At 40.6% G+C, this 21,204-nt stretch overlaps 1 protein-coding gene across 3 annotated transcripts in view; it reads left to right on the plus strand.

The window, feature by feature from the left end:
- Positions 1-21,204, plus strand: part of DPP6 (dipeptidyl peptidase like 6) — a 652,679-nt gene that overhangs the window by 135,577 nt on the left and 495,898 nt on the right. Inside the window, exon 1 of one of the 3 annotated variants that reach the window (XM_042475463.1) lies at positions 10,940-11,072. The exons of the other annotated variants lie outside the window; for them this stretch is intronic. Within the exon in view, the coding sequence (XP_042331397.1) occupies positions 10,992-11,072 (81 nt within the window). The 5' untranslated portion in view covers positions 10,940-10,991. Of the gene's footprint in view, positions 1-10,939; positions 11,073-21,204 lie in introns of those variants that run through there. 3 annotated transcript variants of the gene reach the window in all.

The raw sequence follows: 21,204 nt of genomic DNA on the forward strand, positions 1-21,204 counted from the left end.
AAAATAATTCTCTAAGTATTTGTAGATCTTCCAGTGCAATTCTATGGTCACCTTATGCCTAAAGTTGGCCATAGAACTGTGCTGAAAACCTAGAGGTTCCTAGAGAGGAGTTCTCTCAGGTTAAAAAAGCGGGGTTTTTAAAAGTATTTTCCACATGGGCCCACCACTATACATAGAAAACCAAATGCTTAATGAAGGCTAGTCTAGAACCCCTTTTCTACATTCAGGACTACTTTATATAACTGGATGTCTGTGCATCAATAATTTGATGGCCCACAGTTGTATTCAGAGGGGACAGAGACATGTAGTCTTGTCGCCCTGGGAGACGTTTGAACTACAGGTTCTTCGGTGTGGTGGAATATCATTGCAACATGTCTGACTCCCAACCTGCATGTTTTTAAGTTTTTGAAGGCAAAATAGACATATATATTGTACACTCATACACTTTCTTTAGGCATTTAAACAAAGAGGGAGGAAACCTACTGATACAATGCTAATAATCCTTTAAATGAGTTTGTTAAATGAATCATTTAATGTCCCTTCAATTTTGCTTCATGGATCACTTTTATGAATTAGCAGGGTGGAGCTTCATTGGGAACTCATCTATCTATCTATCCAAAATATTTAAAAACCTTGTTTTCAGAGGTGTTCACTTAATTTATTGAGAGTATCTTTATACTCCTCACTTTTTCATATGCTTCCAAACTGAGCCACTCAGGATGGTTGCCTGTACTCTACTTTCTCAATGGTTCCCAACCTTTTGATCTACCTGCCCTGTTATTTTTAAGATGTTTGCAGACTCTTTTTCAGAGTGCAGATCCTAGACCCTTTGAAATAATGATAAAAGGTTAGTTGTATTGGCCATGCACAGAGGTACTTGTTGGTGAATAGCAAAGGGGCTGGTAGCCTCACAAAGGACAGAGGCAACCTGGATCCCAAAGGAAGTATCTTTTTGAGTTAATAATGTAATTTAAGTGTTCTTTCCTGGACTTTGCAGTTCTTTGTCTCTCAGAGCCCACATGGCTGGAAGGAGGATTGGTCTGCCTTCATGGATATGACTCCATATCATCTTAGCTGAGAGCAACAACAGCAGGAGGAGCAGCAGCAGCAGAAACATCTTGACAAAATGCAGGCCTGTGACTGTTATAGTTTTGTTTCTCCTGTATGTATTTAACACCTTGCTTGATGAAGAAGGCAGTGGAGCTTCGAAAGCTTGCAACATGTATTTTGTGCATTTTGGTTGGGCCAATAAAAGTGTCACTGTTTTGTAGATTTTGAATGTTATTGCACTAATAACATAATATATCATACATCTTGAATTAGGGAGGGAAACTTTTGGGTCAGAAAGTGAACTCAAGAGGTAAATATTTAGCCCATTGAATTGTTTTTTAAGCCATGTTCACATACTGACATTTTATTGTTAGAACTGCTACTGAATGTATACTGTGGATTTGAAATTTTTCCCTTGAAGATCTAGCAGCAGTTTATTGCTATTTCTCCTGGGCTGATTGAAAAAGGCAGTGCAAACTGTTCAGGAGTGGGGTATAACTAGATCTGTTCCCCTGGGCAGAAACAATTGGATAGAGATTGTGTTTCAAAAAACAAAACAAAAAACAAACAAAAAAAACAACAACAACAACTCCTGCAACCTATTTTTCAATGCAAAGGAAGAGGGCTACAATTTTTTTTGGCTGTAGACCAGAGGGTGGGAATCATGCAGCTGTCAAGATGTGATTCAGCTGTAACTCCCAGCAATTCTCATCACTGGCTATGTTGGCTAGGAACTGGCTGTGCTGGCTAGCTACTGGGAACTCCAGCCCAAAAAATCCACAGAATCCTGAGCCCTACTGTAGATGAAGCATGTAGGACTCATACTCCCATAGCTACATTGCATGGATAGGAGCAAGCTAGTCCTGGCTGCACAGAGAAAACAGGAGAGGAGGTTAAGTCTGCCGAATAGCAGCCATTACCCAGACTCCTTCCAGATTCCAGGCCAAAGTGCCCAGTCACTCATGCCCAAGTGCTGTTTGTTTCCTCAGAGCTGTGCTTTAGCCATGTGCAAATAACCTTACCTGTGTAATAGAATCCTTTTTCTATTTAAATGAGAACATTTTTATGAGATTGAGGAGGGGAAACATAATTCTGGTTGAAGCGTTTCACTGGTGTCACTTATTGCATTGCCTTTCTTAACTGGCCTATTCATGAGGAAGCAGACAAGCAGCTCACATTTCTTTAGCTAAAGAAATCTTGGAGAGAGGTGGGAGGTCCTTCACTATTGCCATTGTCCTTTCCTATGTTGCTGGCCATCTTTCCCACATTATGCCCTTCCTCTTTTTCTTCTTTTTGATAGTTTACCTAAGTAGGAGAACAAAGACTGATCAGGCTGTGAGAAGAGAGAATCTTTTCTCTGCAACACGTCCAACTACTTGATTTATCTCTGAGGAAGTCAGTCAGGAAAGAGAAAAACTAGGCTTTGCCAACAGTAAGAAAACCCCGATCATTGCTTTCGTCCCTTGATGGCTTTCACCACTGGTTACAATTTGAGATTTCAAGGTGTGCAGGATGCCTTTACATATAGACACACAAATTCAGAATGCTACATATTACCCACTCTACAGCTTGCATCTTTAAAGTGATGCCAGAAGGCATAACAGTTATCCCCCCCCCCAAAAAAAAATGCCAAGAGATGGATAATAGTTCAGATTGCAGCTCTGTCAGTGATTCTTTTTGTACTTTAGAGAAAGTCTCTTAGGAAGACAAGACTACAAGATCAAGATGTGAATGAATTATTGTTGGCAGTGATTGGCAAGAATAGCCAGCAAACATTGCCTCAAATAGGAATCTGTTTGGATTGGGAGGTAGCCAAAGCACTTTAAGGCTAGGTTATTAGGGACCTTTCATATTTCCTTTTAAACTGTCAAATAATTTTAAGGTCTATAGTTATGATTCACACACCAAATAGACCACAGCTCTTGGTTTTTAGAATATTTGCACCTCAGTCTGATGCACCTTTAAAAAAATATTCATTTTTCCTTCCACTAGAAAACTGAAAAATTAATAGAATTATAGGTTGGAAGAAACCTCACTTGTCATGGGGGGTACAATCTTCTTTCATGTAGATAATCCACTGCTATCTCATCTTTGATAGGTGACCATTTAGGCTCTGTTTAAGGACATTCCACACATACTGAGGGCATCTGTCCCATTGAAAAACAAATGATATAGTCAAGAATTTAGTTCTAATGTTTATTGAAAATCTCCTGACTTGTATTTTGAACACGTTGGTTTCAATTCTTCCCTCTGGTACATTAAAAAAAAACCCTCCAAATTTTCTCCTTCATCTTTGTGACAGCTCTTCATATATTACATTACCTGTTAACTCCTTCAACCATTCCCATATTGATTTACAAGCAACTCATATCTTTGTTGCTCTCCCCTTTTCCACTGTGTCATTTATCCTTTTGGACATGATACTCTGGGTTAAGCCTGAAAAAAGGGTAATGGTACCATTGCTTCAGACTGGTATCAAAGCAACATAACAAAACACAGTAGTAACAAAATCAGCGTTCAAAGCAAACAACAAAAGTAATGAATACCTGGGGATATCAGCACCTATGCTTTTTAAACATCAATTAAGCCTCTGTTTCTATAATGATGAAGATCCATAGTCTCCATTAAGGAGGGCAGGTGTCTGCAGATTTCAGTGAAACCTGCTCATGAGTAGGTATTATTGTAACTATGTGCCATCATATTTCCAGTTTCTTTGTACAGCTGTGAAAGCTGGACAGTGAAGACAGCTGATATGAAGAAAATCAATTCATTTGAAAGCTGGTGCTGGAGGAGAGTTCTGCAGATACTATGGGCTGCTAAAAAGACAAATAAATGGGTCATAGGAAAGAATCAAACTGAACTCTCCCTAGAAGCCAAGATGATTTTGGCCATATCATGAGAAAACATGACTCACTGGAAAAGATAATGCTTGGCAAGGTAGGAGGCAGTAGGAAAAGAGGAAGACCACATTACAGATGGATAGACTCTATCAAGGAGGCCATGGCCCTGGGTCAGGGAGTTGTGCTGCTGCCACCCAGCATCTGCTGCTTGCAGTGATGGCTGCACTTTGCTGGGCTGGCCCTTTTCACTTGCTTACAGTGTGCTTTCTTTCCTTCTTCAGAATATCACAGATGGGAGAGAAGTTTGACTTGGGACTGGTCAGCTAAACTGGAAATATATCCGTTTGTTTTGATGAGTGATTTGACCCTGCATGGCACCTGCCTCATATGAAACTAAGTGAGCAGAGCCATTTGTAAAATAAGCCAGATGGAATTATAAAGCAGCAATTTGAAATACAAGCCAGAACCATTTGAAATACAATGAAGCCTGATGTAGAAAATTAATATTCCAAATAGTTAATACAGGCCTGTTACAGACTGCCAAAATAAAGCTGCTTCGGGTCTCTTTGGAGGTATGCTGTTTAAATGATGCATGGGTCCTAAGAGTTCGGAGGTCGCACCAAAGCCATACTCCATTCCTAAGCACTGGAGTGCAGCTTTGGTGCAGCTTCCGGATTCTTAGGATGCATGCAGCATTTAAACAGCATACAGTGTTACCCCGGGTTACGAAAATAATTCGTTCCGCCGCCGCTTTCGTAACCCGAAAGGCTTTCGCAAGCCGAAACCCCATAGGCGCTAATGGGGAAAAGCCGCGATTTGGTGCGAAAAAGCGCCGAAAAGCACCAAAATTTCTTTCGTAACCCGAAATAACCTTCGTAACCCGGAACAGTTTTTTTCAATTGGATTTTTTCGTAACCCGGAAATTTCGTAAGGCGGCGCATTCGTATCCCGGGGTAACACTGTACCTCCAAAGAGACCCGAAGCAGCTTTATTTTGGCAGTCTGTAACAGGCCACAGTTAGCTCTCTATATCCATGGGTTCAGCCATCCACAGATTCAGCTATCCTCAGCTTGAAATATTTTAAAAATATATAAATTCCAAAAATCCATTTTGCCATTTTATATAAAAGACACATTTTACTATGCTATTGCGTATAATGGGGTCTGAGCATCCATGGCTTTTGGTATCCACTGGGGGGGCTGGAACAAAACTCCAGCAGATATGAATGGCCCACTGCTGTGTTGCAATTACTGGACATTTTCCATCAGGCAGGTACAGTCAGCCTGCCATGTCCATGGATTTTTTATCCATGGATTCAAGCATCCACAAGTTGAGAATGTAAACCTTTAAAAACTATATAAATTCCCCAAAGCAAATCTTGATTTTGCCATTTTACACAAGGTGCCCCATTTTACTATGCCACTGCATTTAATGGGACTCAAGCATTCATGGATTTTTGTATCCCTGGTGGGGTCCTGGAACCAAACCCCAGTGGATACCAAGGTCTCACTATATATGTATAAAAAGCACATGGTATTTCCCTTTGGGTGGAATCCTTAATGAATCTGGTTGTTTTGTTTTGACATAGAGCATCCCCACCCCCAATATTGAGACATTTTGTGTCCTTTCCAATGCATTAGGTTTTCTGTGTTTGGAGGGAAATAGGATTTTACAAAAGGCATTGTTGTTGTTTTTAAATGTTGTACAATCTTTCATTAAAATGTTACACATGAGATGTAAAACAACCCCATTTTGATAAACAGTGTATTCCACAAATCTCATTTTAACAGCAGCAGACAATAAACTGTAGCAGACTTAATTTGAGGAGACACTTGATGTTCAGTTTTATTTCTGATTAAAGAATATTTTATTTATTTCATTACACTTTCTGTATTGATTTTCAACTCTCATGAAAGAAGCTGTGTTATACAATGTTCCCAGGGGCCACCCATCCAAGCCCTGGCCAGGTTAGATTCACCAAATGGCATCATGTGCCTTCAGTTGTGCTCTAGGGCTTCCAGGAAAAGGAGAACAATGGTATTGGCATGAACTCGGGGATAGTGCAGAGGCTGTTTCCTTTGTATGGTTATACTATCTAAAGGGAAGGCTTAGAACAATAAGGATAGCACAGTGGTTAAGATCCGACATTGCTCCAGCATAGCGCAAATATGCAAAGGAGGGGTTGTGTTACATAAACAGCGAATACCAACGTAGTACAACATATGTGGATCAGTGGTTAGTCTGCATGATTCACATCCCATTGTGCAACTAGAATGCACAATGGGCAAAGGCAATACATAGAAGCAGTGTGCAGAGACATGCTACTCTGTGTATCATAGAATCATAGAATCATAGAATCATAGAGTTGGAAGAGACCACTAGGGCCATCCAGTCCAACCCCCTGCCATGCAGGAAATCCAAATCAAAGCATCTCCGACAGATGGCCATCCAGCCTCTGTGTATTTTAGTGTGCTCTTGCATGCACAGTGGTCCAACATGTGCAAACTCTGCTTATGCCACCATTAGCTGGATGGTTATAAGCATTACACATGGGCAAAAAAAACAAACAAAAAACCCCAAAACCCCCACTCTGTATGCACAGTGCAACTTAAATCTGCAGATCCCACTAGCAGGATGCCAGCCAATTTCTGGCACCTTGTACACTATTCAGACCTTTTTGATTTGATGCTCCAGGTCTTTTTCTACACATTAACTCAGAATACATTTGTGTCATGGCAGCCTCTTTTATATTTTATATTAAATATTAATATAAAATATTTTATATTATATATTATATTAACAAGCAACAGTATAGGGAACAGTAATGAGAAGCCAAGGGGACCACACAGAACATAAAGGAGGGTCTGGACAAAATAATTTCCACTAAACGACTAGGGAAAGATTGTGTTCAAGTTGCCAAGCTTCCAACAAAACTGGCTTTAAGGACAAAGCTAAAAATCTTCCTGTGCATACACAATATCACAGATAACAGCCGGGTAAGAGGTAGAGGCTACCATGCATGGCAAAATAGCATTGAGAAGATACCATGGGCTTGGAATCATAGAATCATAGAGTTGCTCCATCTTCAAAATGATATCTCTTCAAATATTTAAACATGGCTATCATGTCATCTCTTAATCTTTTCTTCCTCAGGCTAAACATACCCAGCTCCCTAATCCAGCCTTCACAGGGCATGGTTTCCAGATCTTTTACCATTTTGGTTACCCTTCTTTGGACATACTCCAACTTGTCAATATCCTACTTGAATTGTAGTTCCCAGAACTGGACACAGTATTCCAGATGAGGTCTGATCACAAACAGAATAGGGTGCACTCCTTTCATCTAGACACTATACTCCTATTGATGCAGCCTAGTATCGTATTGGCTTTTTTAGCTGCTGCATCACACTCTTTACTCATGTTTAGCTTATGGACTACTAAGACTACCTTTCCTTGGAACATGCTGAAGATGAAGTGTCAGAGTAAGGAATTTCTATATCAGGAGAGAAGCCCTGGGGGGAAATCAGTATGTGGGTTTCTACTTTGGTAAAGAAAGGAAAACAGGTGCTTCAGGAGAGACCAGAAAGCAAGTTTTCTTGGAAGAAATTCTGGGTTCTGAAAATTGAGTAGTTTCAGCAAAGAGACTTCAGCATGAAGTCTAGGCAAAGATCTGGAGCTAAAGCCCTTACAAGGGCTAAATCCAATTAATGTGATGAGAACCACATTGAAGCCCTGAACTTTTATATTTTTGAGCCCAAGGTATAGCATAGTGTTTTTTAAACCTGTCCCTTATGCTATTTAACACTTACATGAAACAGTTTGGAGAGACTGTCCAAAGTTTTGGAGGCAGATATCACCTGATGATATCCACCATCAATAAGAGGACAGCTTTTTTAACCTAAATTTAGTTAGGACAACGTGTTTTGTAGCACTGCATCTGTGGGATGTTGAGTGTCCTTCAGCTGTGGAATCCCCTGGGAGTATGCAATTCTTTACATAGGTGTATTTAGACCATAAGTACATTTGCTACTGTGAGAAATTATTTTAAATTGCCATTTATTAGAATTATATCACCAATTCCTTAGCTTGCACACTTCGCGGGACAATTCATAAACCTTTCAAGGTGACAGGACACACACACATATACACACACTACTTTGTTAACAGCCTTTTTATGTTGCAAATTACACACAAGTAAACTTCCAAACATCCTCCTTTCTTTCCAAAGGGCAGGATTTTCATTAAGTTTTTTTTAAAAAATAATAATGTTATTTTACTATGCACATATTGGTATAGTATAGGGATTTTCATGGCTACTGTAATGTATGAGAAAGTAGAGTTCTCTTGGGCTCCATGGTAGGAACTCATTGTGGCTTTTGGTTGCATGAACCAACTCACAACAGATATGTGTAAGTGTGCTGCAATGTTACACTGAACATATATTTATAATCTGTGTAGGCAGATATCTCATAAACAAAATAATATCTCATTGCACAACAAATTAATTTGTGTGTGTGTGTATTCACCCACACACATACACACATTTGCATATAACAGTCAGCCCTTCTTATACACAATTTTTTTTATACACGGATTCAAGCATCCATGGTTTGAAAATGTTCCAAAAAAGTATAAATTTCAAATATCAAACCTTGATTTTCTATTTTTTTTATAAGGGACACCATTTTGCTATGCCATTATATTTAATGGGACTTGAGCATCCAAGGATTTTATTTTACATGGGGGATCTGAGAACCAAACCCCAGTGTATAACAAGGGTCCACTGTATGTGCATGTGTGTGTATGTGTACATACACAGATGTGTAGGGGAAATCCATAGAGATTATCTAGTTTACAATATTCTTACATATAACACTGTGTGGTGTACTTTGAGGCCATCTAGATGACACACATGTTGTACCATTGAGTCCTAATGTATTTCCTGCCCTCTCCTTCGTTATTTCACTTCAGAAATAATCCAGCAAGTTGATCTGTTGTGGTACATTCTGATTTCTTTTCTTCATGTATGGATCTCCTTCTGGTATGTTGTGTTGCTGTCATTTGGGTGAGCATGTGTAGTGATGTGTGTGCTGACTAAAAGGATCTGGGTAAATTTTCCTTCCCGTCCCCTCTTCTCTTCACGTTTTGGGTTCTAGCATCCACTCAGGTCTGACTCCCACTGACATCAAATGCTGTATTTAATGACAAGTGTAAACCTTCTTTCTTCCATATTTCTTTTGGGGTTCTAGTCCTAGTTGTTTGTCTTTTTCCTTCTCTGTCCTGGTAGAGAGAGATTGGATTTTATGTCTTTTATGACATTTATGATATGTGTCCTGGTCAGCGACCCTCATGGGTTTATTTCAGGTGTGTATGTGTGTATTATGCGTATGAATATGAGTGTACATTGTCGTTCCTCCTCCCAGGCATTCTCCAGGCAGATTGCTAACCACTGCTGTACCATGTGATTTTTACATATTGGCTGCTCTAGGCTTGCTTTTGTGTTTTTTTTTATGTCCTGCTTGCACCCTCTGCCATGGTTTTCCATTGGTGGAAGAATTTAGAATGGTACCCCAAAGGCCGCAGTAGCAAGTGTGGCTGGGAATGGATGGGGATTTTAGGGACCAAACCATATGGGGTAGAGAAAGGATGGCTGTGTCTCAACAAGTGCATTAATGGACTCATGCAGTGTAACATAAAAGAAATTACAGTATTTAGTTTGATTATCACAATTGGTTTTGATTGCCATATAACGTGTTAAGGAGAAAATGCAGTTTTGAATCAGAGCAAAATGGGAGGGGAGAAATGACTGCTTCCTGGATTCCTCTATAGATATGGTTGTAGAAGGGAAAGATAAATACTTGTTAGTTAGGATAGCACTTGATTAATTGGTCCTAATGCATGGAAATGTATTCTGCAATGAATGCATTATTCTTTAAGATGCAACCAGAGTTTGTTGGGGGATTTCTGCAATGGATTAACACACCCACTCTTTTAGAAATGATTGTGAAGGAGTCCTTGGTGTTGTGGGACTGCAGAGAGGCAGGGAGTGTGAGAAGAGGCTAGTCTCAATGGCCTTGTAAGAACCCTTTTCAGTCCTATAATGTTGTGAAGCCAGTTGCTTAGCCTCACATCTTTCTAAGAACCCAGCTCGGAAATGCTACACGATAGGTGTAGCAATTGCCTTTTGTTTCTTTCCCCTTGGTAATGCACCATCTGTAAGACGGAACTCAATTGACATTTTAAATGGAGATTCCCCCCACCCTCCTGCTCCCTTCAATAGGTGAGGGGTGCACCCATATTGGATAAAAGGCAAGAATAGCCTTTCTCTACCTTCTCAGCAGTTTCTTAATCCTATCTGATATTTCAGCACATCCTTTGGAAAGGCAATACTAGAGCCTTTCTGTTCTCTTAGCCCCTTCCATTCCCTCCCTCCCTCCTTGTAGCATTGATTTGTTATCTTATTTAAATACAGAGTTCAGTATTCAGGTATGTAAGTGCAACATAAATAAAATGGCATAGCCAGCAGAGCCAGAGGGGCTATCTCTTCCTGGGAGCTGAAATAATTTACGACAGGCTAAGGCAACAGCATAAATATTGTGAGGGGTTTATCGCAACCAAAGACTATAAGCTGCATTTGGAGCTGGTGGGCTTGAGGAAGAAGAGACAGGAGAGGGAGAGAGATTGTAGGGGAGTGGGTTGTAAAATATGTGGCTAGCTAGGTGTCTAGAGAGAATTTGCGGAGCTAAGTTGGGGGTGAAGCAAGCAGTTGTGCTTGGAAGTGGTTGAGTACATCCTTGTGCAAACCATTCACAAAATATTTTGATGGACTATTATTACTGCTGGGAAGGAGTAGGAGAGGGGCTACTTTCTCTTGGTGATCTAAACCCCTAGAGGAAGCAGGACAAGAACCTATATGCATATATAGATATAGATATAGATATATAAAAGATGTTGGATTCCTGAAGCATGGTTTCCTAATGAAAAGGAGCAGAAGGTACCCAGAGTGGAAGAAAGGATTCAGCAGCTTTTTGTGTGGTGGGAAGAGAAAGCATGGCTTTTAACTGATTGAGCGAATCAAGGGGATCTCTGCCACTTAGCCACAATGTCTATGATGATCTCAGCTCACCACAAAGTGACCACTACCAGCACCTTTTCTTCAGCAGCCTCTGCCATCAGTAAACTGGTAGGTTTGCATGCATCCATGTTTATTCCAGTTCAGGAAGAAATGCTCCTGTGTTAACATATAAACATTTGTAACGTAAAACCTGTATGTTTAGCTTTCCAAGAATGTGGATTTGTGTGTCTTCAAGATATGGGTGTTTCCCTGGGTCTTTGTGAAATAGTAGAGTGCAAAACTTTTTTTAATGTGTGTGTCTCTGTGCGCGCGTGTGTGTGTGGTTGAGAAATAGCAGCTATTTGGGAGATGTGTGTGCATGTTGTGTGTGTGTGTGTGTGAGAGAGAGGGGGGGGGGTGGGGGAGGACCTTTTGCTACAGAGTCAGGGTTTATTCAAAATTCAATTGTGCCTTTTAACCACATGCTGTGAGAAGGTGGGGGAGAGTGAGAGCTAGGAGCTCTTGAGAGCATCATGGAATGAGAGAATGAATTAATTTCTGGGCTGCAGTTGTTCTGTTTCAGCTCAGCTGTGAATTACTATGGAAATTCAGCCTCCCCCTTTTCATTCCCTCCACATCTCCCCCCCCCCTTCCCAAGGCTTTAAAAGGAAGAGTCAGCTGAAAGTTAGTGCATGATGTATAGAGGTGTGCTGGGCAAATGGAGGGGGATGAGTGGGGAGAGATGAATTACTCGATTCATTTAAACTAACAACAGCAACAGCTTGTTTTTTGGTGGGTTTTTTGGGTGGTAAAGCACTGGATCAGCATTTTTCCATGTTGTTCTATAAAGCTTGGATGAGAGGGTGGAAAATCTTGCCTTTTTAAACGTACATTTGTACACACATTCAGAAGAATCTTCTTGACTTTTCATGCACACATACACACGGACATGTGTGCATATATACATTCATGTATATCATTTGATTTGGCAGTCCAGATTTAATATGCAGTATATATAAAATTAGAGAATAGGGTTTGGGATTTTGGGGGGGGGGGGGGTTAAAAAAATTGTACTGGTTTGTAAGTCTCTCCTAGCAATTTAGCTCCTAGGGGCCTGGAGTCAATTATAATGTCTCACTCTCTCCTGTCTGATAAATCATCAATGTGTCCTAGCTGAGTGAGGCTCTGCGCCCAGACTCCAGTTTGGAGACAGAAAGAAAGGCTCCTAGGAGAAGCTCTGAGATGCACTCAGGAGGACCTAGAGCCATACAGAAGAAGAGTAAGTGTGCCCAAGGTCTGGCCAGTCCCTCAACAGGCAGCACTGCAGTGAGTAGCGCCCGTGGCCAAGTCCTAAATCACCATACATCACTCCCTTGTATCTCAAGACCAGCACCTTTGTGGACATGCACCTCCACTTAATCAATATTGATTGCATTGGTTGAATCCAACCAACAAGAGCATTGTCTCTGTTTTTAATGTAAAAGGTCGTCCCCACTTTTCGGTCTTTTTTCCCTGCACATTTAAGCACATCATTTTGACTCCTTTCTTAGCACACTAAGCTGGAGTCCAGGACAAAGAGACTTCCTAGAGCTGCCTTTGCTGCAGGGATCTATTAATCCTCCCCCTACCTGCTGCTTCTGTGAAATGAACCTCCAGGGGCAGTTTAAAAAAAAAAGGCTTTCCCTAGCAAAATGGTTCACAGCCAATAATTTGGAATTACACTGAAGTCAGGAAATGGATGATTTGACAAAAATCATTGCCAGGGCAATTGGTTCGCTGCAGTACAGATCAAAAATTGGTTATTTTTCTCCTGTGACTCTACTAATATTTTTTGCTATTTATTGGCAGGTTTATTTTATAGCTCTTGCAACTAATCAGATTTTATTACTGAAGTGTGTGTGTGTGTGTGTGTGTGTGTGTGTGTGTGCATGCACACAGTTTGTGTTGACCTGCATTTCTGAGACTTTTTAAGTCTCCAAAGTTGTGTTTGTCATTGGCGGGTCTAATTATTTGGACCCACACAAAAATAGATGTAAAGACGGATTTGGGGTGTAAATTGGTAGCTGGCATGCATGGCTTACTGGTAGGTATAAGAGAGGTGGAAAAGATAAAATGTTTCATGGTGATAAAGCTGATTCAAACATGATATAGTCCTTAGATGACTGTACCACTTCAGAATGCATATAGGGAATTGGTTAGTTGATGTGCTTCCTTCTACACAAGTACTTAGCACATGGAAAGTTTACGATTTGAACTAAAATCTCCTAATCTGGCACTCAATTGTGGGTTTCAGAATTATTTGAACTATGATTTGTTTCAGAGCTTGCAAAGAACTAGTTACAAATAACTGATTATTTGTACTTACTTCCTTTCCCACATAACTAAGGTATCGTGCTGTGTTGTAATGAGGGATAACTTTGGTTTCCATATAATAAGGGATAGTGTGGCTCCTTTTGTCTGTCACTGTAACTTTGTATCCCTGCAACTTTTAAGTTACTTTTGTAGTTACAGTGATGTAACTACAAAATTACCTAAATTACCAAAATTATCTAAATAGTGGAGAAGGAATATCACATGGTTCAGGTCCTGACTGGTGCTTTGCCTTGTTCTATTGAATAAAGAATATAATAATTTCAAAGGTAACAAAAAGTAACTAGTTTAACTACTCTTGAGAAATAAAAAAAATACAACATTGCTTTTTATAAATTGTAGGTATAGTGGTAACTATTTGAAGGAGGGCTTGGAATTATAACTGAAACAAATGATTTTCAAAAGTAACTTTTCCATCTCTACTTTAAGAAGCAGATCATATTTTTTTTGTCTGATTCTTGAGCTACAAATGCTTTTGACTTTATGGACATAACAATTGGAAAATGGGTGGGACCCCCAGCAGTGCATTCAAAACACCTTAGAAGAGCAGCTTGCTGTATGTGGAAGCAATGGTGCTCTTATATCCTACCTTTTAGCTCAAACATCTTCAGATTGCCTTGTGCATGTATGTGACTTCAAATTACCTATGCATGGTGACCCCATATAGTGTTTGCTTAGGCAAGGAATACTCAGAGGCAGTTTTGTCAGTTCCTTCCTCTAAAATATAGTCTACACCACTTGGCATTCACTGGCGGTCTCCCATCCAAGTACTAACCATGGCTGACCCTGCTTAGTTTCTAAGATCAGACAGGATCTGGTGCCATTAGTGCAGCTTGCAAACATATAATCCTGAAAACTATGAAATGCTTTTCCAGAATTTAATATTAATAAACCATAGGCTAAAAGCATCCAAAATTGCAGTTTAAACAGTTTAGAAACCAAATTAAAAAGGGATTTTAAATAGGAACCGAATTTGCCTGTTGCCTAATGCAGAGAGAACAGAGATGGCATTAGGTAAAAAAGAGACCACTACAGAAATGGCCCTGCTGGGAAACCACCATCTATTTTCAGAAGGCTGGGAGATAGAGAAACTCAGTGATAAGCAGATTCATTACAGATTTCCTTTTTGCCACAGAAATCATGACACATCATTTCTATGGGAAATAGTAAACTGGGTATTGCAGACACAGTAATCTGGGGGGAAATTACTGCACTAGGTAACTGTACAGTGGACCCTTTGTATCTGCTGGGGGTTGATTCCAGGGACCCTGTGGATACCCAAATGGTGTGGTAAAATGGTGTCCCTTATATACAATGCAAAATCAAGGTTTGCTTTCTGGAATTTGGGGGCAGGTATTTTCAAGTCTGGGATGTTTGAACCCATGGATGCAGAATCTTTGGATATGGAGGGCTAACTGTATGGTAATTTCTGTCAAGGGCAAAAGGAAGATTTTATTCCTTGTGAATTATACCATCTGGCTAAACTGAATGGCTACCATTAATTTCTATTGACGGGTCTTCCCAATCCTTCCCCAACACTGTTAATCATTTTTCCACTCTAGCTCTCTTGTTATGTGCGAATGGAAGTTTCCACTTTGAAAAAGTTAAGTCACAGATTCTGGTGATGTGTAGTATTTGTACATTACTCTAAAAGAGAACTGAGCAATGTGTGGTCCTCAGAATAATGTTGGATCGATCATCTCCACCCATGCCTGTGTTGAATGGACCTGATTGGAATTCCAGGCCAAAACGTCTGGAGTGCTGCAGATTCCCCACCTGCACTTTTTAGTCTTCAAAACATCTCACATCCATTTTCAGTAAGTCTTAACAATAACCATGGAAGGTTGAATTACTGCAGATAGGGAGAGGAAAATGTTTTTTAGGGGAGAGAAAAAGAGATGCGTTTGACTAAGGCTACCTAGTGTGTTGTTGGAATTGGTGTTCAAAGAAAGTACACCTTTAGTGTCACCCATTTCCAAACATTTATAAGTAAGTACATGGATGGTTGCAGAACTTTTCAAGAAAGTCTTCATGGTTATGAAGAGATGATATGTCAAAGGCCAAACAAGCAATTCATTTCTGCATGTGAAAATGAAGGGGGTGGGTAGAATAAGGGTCATAAATGAAGCCAGGAGGCCATCTCTCATCTAAGATTTTGGATCTAAGGATGCAGGCTTTGCCTCCATCTCAGCATTTTTGCTCAAATGTAACAATGTAAATTTAATACAAAGTATTGTAACTCTCAAGGGGAAAAATAAGCTCATCTGACATGTGCCACTGGAAAAGAGTTCTATGGATACCACCACAAATACAATTAAATGGGTCTGGGAAAAATTTTTTAAAAGCTGAACTGTCACTCAAAATCAAAATGACTAAACTGAAGCTATTGTACTTTTGACCTAGAAAACATGACTCATTGGCAAATATGATAATGCTCAGAAAAATGGAGGACAGTAGGAAAAGAAGACTGTATTGCAAGTGAACTGACTCCACTCAGAAAGGCACAACCTTGAGTCTGCAAGATCTGAGCAGAGCTGTCAACAGCAGGGTCTGTTGGAGGTCTCTCATTCATAGGATCACCATAAGTTAAAGCCAATTTGATTGCACATAACAAAAAACAAGGTAAGGTGAAGGAAGAGGTGATTGTAGGAATTAGGAACTATGACATGCTCTGTAGAGAATGTAGAGAATCATATAGAAACACATTGACAAGAAACATCTCTTCAGGATTTGAGGGCTATCACAGCAGACATCAAGTGTATGGGGATAGGTGTGGAAATAAATCATGAGTATCCCACAAGCAATATTTTGATTTGACAGTATGCACATTTTTATGCCATGTTCTTTTGCTCCTACTTACTACAGTAGCTTCCAAGACTTCATCAGCCACTTCCACATATTTTCTTTTCAACCTTAAGAACTAGAAGGTGACACCATGTGATGTGTATTGTTCTGGAAACAAGAATGTAGCAATTTTAGATATGTATATTTGCTAGTAGTATTCAATTCAGTATTCAATTCAGCTGGAGTTCACTTCAGACCTCTTAAATACCCCAGAGCGGAGGAGCACTGAGGTTCCTTGGAAAAACTGCAGGGCGAGAAGACCCAACTACCAACAGTCAGACTGTGTCATTGGATAAAATATAGTTCCACGCTAGATGGAGAAGAGAATATATGGGAAGACTGATTTAAGAATATTTGCGTATATGGATGCAGCAAATAGGAAATGTTTTTTGGAAGATCTCTTCAGCAGAGAAGAAGAAAGGTCTGCAAACTACTTAAGCTAGTGATCTGGCTTTGAGAACATAAGGGCCTGTTACAGACTGCCAAAATAAAGCTGCTTGGGGTCTCTTTAGAGGTATGCTATTTAAATGATGCATGGGTCCTAAGAGTCCGGAGGTCGCGCCAAAGCCACACTCCATTCCTAAGCACTGGAGGGCAGCTTTGGTGCAGCTTCTGGATTCTTAGGACCCATGCATCATTTAAACAGCATACCTCCAAAGAGACCCCAAGCAGCTTTATTTTGGCAGTCTGTAACAGGCCTCGGAAAGCTTGGTCGAGTCAGACCAAATGTCCATTTTGTCTAGTTTCTTTCTTCTAATAGTAGTCATCCTGATACTTACAGGAAACCTATAAGTAGGGCATGAAGGCCATACCCCACTCCGTCCAGTTCAGTCTGTTAGTCTGTCCAGACTAGTATTTGTTGCTCCAACTAACATTAACTCTTCAAAACTTCCAGCAGAGGTCTTTTTGCCTTTCAGCCTGTTATTTAGATCCTTTAAAGAAGTAAACATAGAACATGGTTCTTGCCAAATATGTGTTTAATCACTAACCTGTGTTCCTTCTTTGAATGGGCCTTAGTGGCAAATGCAAGTGATTAGTTTTTTTCTGTCTCACAAAACCTGTCATGGTGTCTGATGATCCACACAAAAACACATAGCTAATGTCACAAATTAGAAATAGCTAACATAATAAATTACAAATATCTGTTAGAATACAATAGGTACAATATAAACAAGCTTATTCTCCAAAGCTTGTATAAATTGATGCATTTTTAACTGGTGTCTGTAAAACAGAGTTTCAGGGATAATCATATCTGTTACAAAGGAGAGTTTTCAACAACTTGTGTGCCATTACTGAGAAAGCCAAGCCATGTTTGGTAGTCCCCAAGGCATCTCTACCCTGGACACCACTGCAAAACATGCCCAAATTTGCTTTATTTGCCTCACCAAAGCACGCGCGCGCACACACACACATACACACAACCCAAAAATTGAAAGTAACTGGAATTTTCTTTTATTTTTACACTGATGAAGCCCACCAGAAAGGCGGGAGGTAAACATTGTCCCCAATCCCCATTGCAGTTACCTTTCTCACATAGAGACAGGATAGAGTTTGAGTCTTAACACACAAGAAAGAAAAGCAGAAATGGAGCTGGAGAGTGGCATCTTTTCCTGTGCCTTACCACATGAGGTTGTACCTTTTCAGTTCTCTTCCCAAAGGAGACAGTTGTAAAAGCGTGTCTTTTGTCAAACAGATTTTTCCAGCTAAACAAAAGATGTGCATTTCTTTTCTTGTGTGATAAGGCTCTTTGGAATTTGGACCAGGGAGATGCGAGTTCAGATTCCTCCTGTTAAGCTTTCAAGATCTCTCGGTAAACTTTGGGAAGTCACAGACTCAGAAAGGATACTTGCCATGTATGCTGCCTTAAACTTTTGGAAGCAAAGATAACAGTCTCTTGGTTGGGCTTAGCTTTGTCCTTATGATGGATAGGAGAGAACAATGTTTGTTGTTATGGAATGTGTGCCCACACTTTTTAGGCAGCAGCTGTGACAGCTCACTTCCTCTCTTGCAATACCTTGTATCATATGGATTTATTATTATCGGTGGTTTCCAAGGAGTCTGCACACAAACCATTTAGTAGCAAACTAGCAGAACTTTAAATAGAATGTGTCTCAGTTATTTTGCAGTAGGTAGTTTGAATGCTGCAGAGCTCCTGGGTGCCTAGTATTGGCATATCTCAATGGAGATTTACCTCAGCATGTGGTAGATATTTGAAAACCATTTTGCTTTCACAACTGCAGTTTCACTTCTGTTATGACTGTGAATATGAAATTTGTGTTGTGGGTTATTTAGAAGTTTTGGGTATTAGTTCCTTGGCTAGTAGGATAAGTTGTGCTCTTTCCTATAAGCTGTTTTCAGAATTTGCTCTGTCTTTCATAGATCCATTTTTCTTACAATAAAGCCCTCTCACAGGTTCACACATACATGTACCCTCCATAATCTTCTTTTCTTCAGTTGTGCAACACCTGATGGCTATTAAATAAATTTGATTTGATTTTGTTTTGTTTTAATAATAATAAATAATAAAATTTTTATTTATATGCCGCCCTTCCTTCGATCAGGGCGGCTCACAACAGGTTAAAATACAATCAACAGTGCACATTAAAACAAACCAACAGTAAAAAGCCCCATAGCCCAACCTCTTGGCCACGAAAGAGGAGGGAGGCCCACAGGATATTTATTCGGGGAATGCCTGTTGGAATAGGAAGGTTTTAAGGTCCTTCCTAAATTGGGCCAGGGTAGTAGACGAGCGGAGCTCTGTGGGCAGCGCATTCCAAAGGGCTGGGGCAGCTGTGGAAAACGTCCTCCGGGAAGTGGAGACTAACCTAGCCCCAGGCACCTTCAGTAGCTGCTGCCCAGACGTTCTGAGGGTGCGAGGCGGAATGTACGGGGAGAGGCGGTCCTTTAGGTATCCTGGGCCCAAGCCATTTAGGGCTTTATAGGTAATTACCAACACCTTATATTGAGCTCGGAAGCGAATGGGCAGCCAATGGAGATCTTTTAAAACCGGTGTTATATGGCTGGTCCTGGGAGCACCAGTGACCAGCCTGGCTGCCATGTTCTGCACCATTTGCAGCTTCCGAGTTTGGTATAAGGGTTGCCCCATGTAGAGTACATTGCAGAAATCCAATCTCGAAGTTACCAGAGCATGTACAACAGTTTCTAGGTCCCTCTGGGCCAGGTATGGGCGCAGCTGGCGAATCAGCCGAAGCTGATAACAGGTGCTCTTGACCGTCGCATTCACCTGAGCAGTCAGATGAAGCGACGAGTCAAGAAGCACCCCCAGACTGCGCACGGAGTCCTTCACAGGGAGCGTGACCCCGTTCAGGACAGGTGGAACCACCGCCATTCCTGGACCAGGAGAACCTATCACTAGTACCTCCGTTTTCTCTGGATTCAATTTGAGTCGGTTTTCCCTCATCCAGCCCATTACTGACTCTAGACAGGCCACGAGAGGAGAGACGCCATCCCCAGTCACTGCATCAGTCGGAGACATAGAGAAAATGATTTGGGTGTCATCAGCGTACTGATAACCCCGTGCCCCATGTCTCCGGATGATCTCTCCCAGCGGTTTCATGTAAATGTTAAATAGCATGGGAGACAGAATGGCTCCTTGAGGGACCCCAGTTTTTAGGGGCCTCTCGTCAGAGCACACGTCTCCCAGCTGCACCATCTGGGACCTCCCGGAGAGGTAGGACCGGAACCACTGAAGCGCAGTGCCCCCGATCCCCACCTCTGCCAGGCATCCCAGAAGGATACCATGGTCTATGGTATCGAAAGCCGCTGAGATGTCCAAGAGCACCAACAGGGACACGCTTCCCCTGTCAATGCTCAGTATTTTCTCAATATTTGACCTTTCTCACAGTATGACACCAACTAAAACAAAGTACAGCCAAAACACAATGATTATAGCTGCCTTGAGTCGCTATGCCAGGAGGAAGGTGGGATATAAATTATTATTATTATTATTATTATTATTAAAAAGCTACAAACAAATTCTCCTATTAAAACCAGCACTAATTTTAAACAGTTTTAAAATGCAGTTTAAATGCCTGAATCCTCTTCATATAGAGTTCTAGTCCAATATTCAAACCAATACACCACACTGGCTCTCCTTATTACCTCTACTACATCCTCCTCCCCGACATTGTGTACGCCTTCCCCACATTGTCTACACCTGCTCTTTGGGTCAGGCAATGCCTCTCTTAATGAAAACATTTGCAAATTATTTATGTGTTTATGTGACCTGCCTTTATGGAAAAGGGCAGAGTTCATACTGGATGGATAGGAATATGATGATTAATCTCTGGCAACTCATTCAGCGTTTTTGTGGCCATGTTCTGTCTCATTCAGACATTTTATTTATGCTACATATACCAAACAATGAACTGATTCCAGGATACAAAGTTAGAACTTGTGCCTATATCAGAAACTTACTACCAGTTTTTATAACATACAACCACTTTTCAGCATGATCAGATCTTCAGATGTTACTGTTTTTTGGATAACACCTGCCAGAATCCCCCAGGATTCTGGGACGTACAGTCCAAATAGTAACTTTCTCAAGGTCAGGGCATGTTATAGGTGGAAGGTACTTTTTTGTGGAAGTGAGCATTTTTAACAAGAGGTTTTGGATGAGTTCTCAGCTTTATGGATGTGTGAGTTTTGTCATCCTTCATTTAGCTTTTCCATTTTGTTTCTCATAGCAGACAAAGCAAGTTCCCAAGTGCTTGTCCATGCCTTTTGTTAGGTCAACAACATTTTCCTCAAAGCATAAAATTGGAGAGGTAACCATTTTTCTCCTTAGAAGAAAAACAAAACAGGGATCAAACCACTTATGTGAAGCTTCTTGCTGCATTTTGAAAAGTTTTATATGCCAGGCCCATGATTTGAATTCACTTCTTGACATTGTCCTGCTTAACGGAAGTGAGGTGCAAACTGCAACAAATTTGGCTACTGTGATTTCATTGCCTATAACTTTGTAGTAGACAGTTTCTGTCAGTCTGGCTGAAGAGGAAGAACTTAAAAATGTGTACAACAAAATGGG

This window comes from Sceloporus undulatus, chromosome 6 (assembly GCF_019175285.1).
Source record: "Sceloporus undulatus isolate JIND9_A2432 ecotype Alabama chromosome 6, SceUnd_v1.1, whole genome shotgun sequence".
In the NCBI taxonomy this organism is placed as follows: Eukaryota; Metazoa; Chordata; class Lepidosauria; order Squamata; family Phrynosomatidae; genus Sceloporus; species Sceloporus undulatus.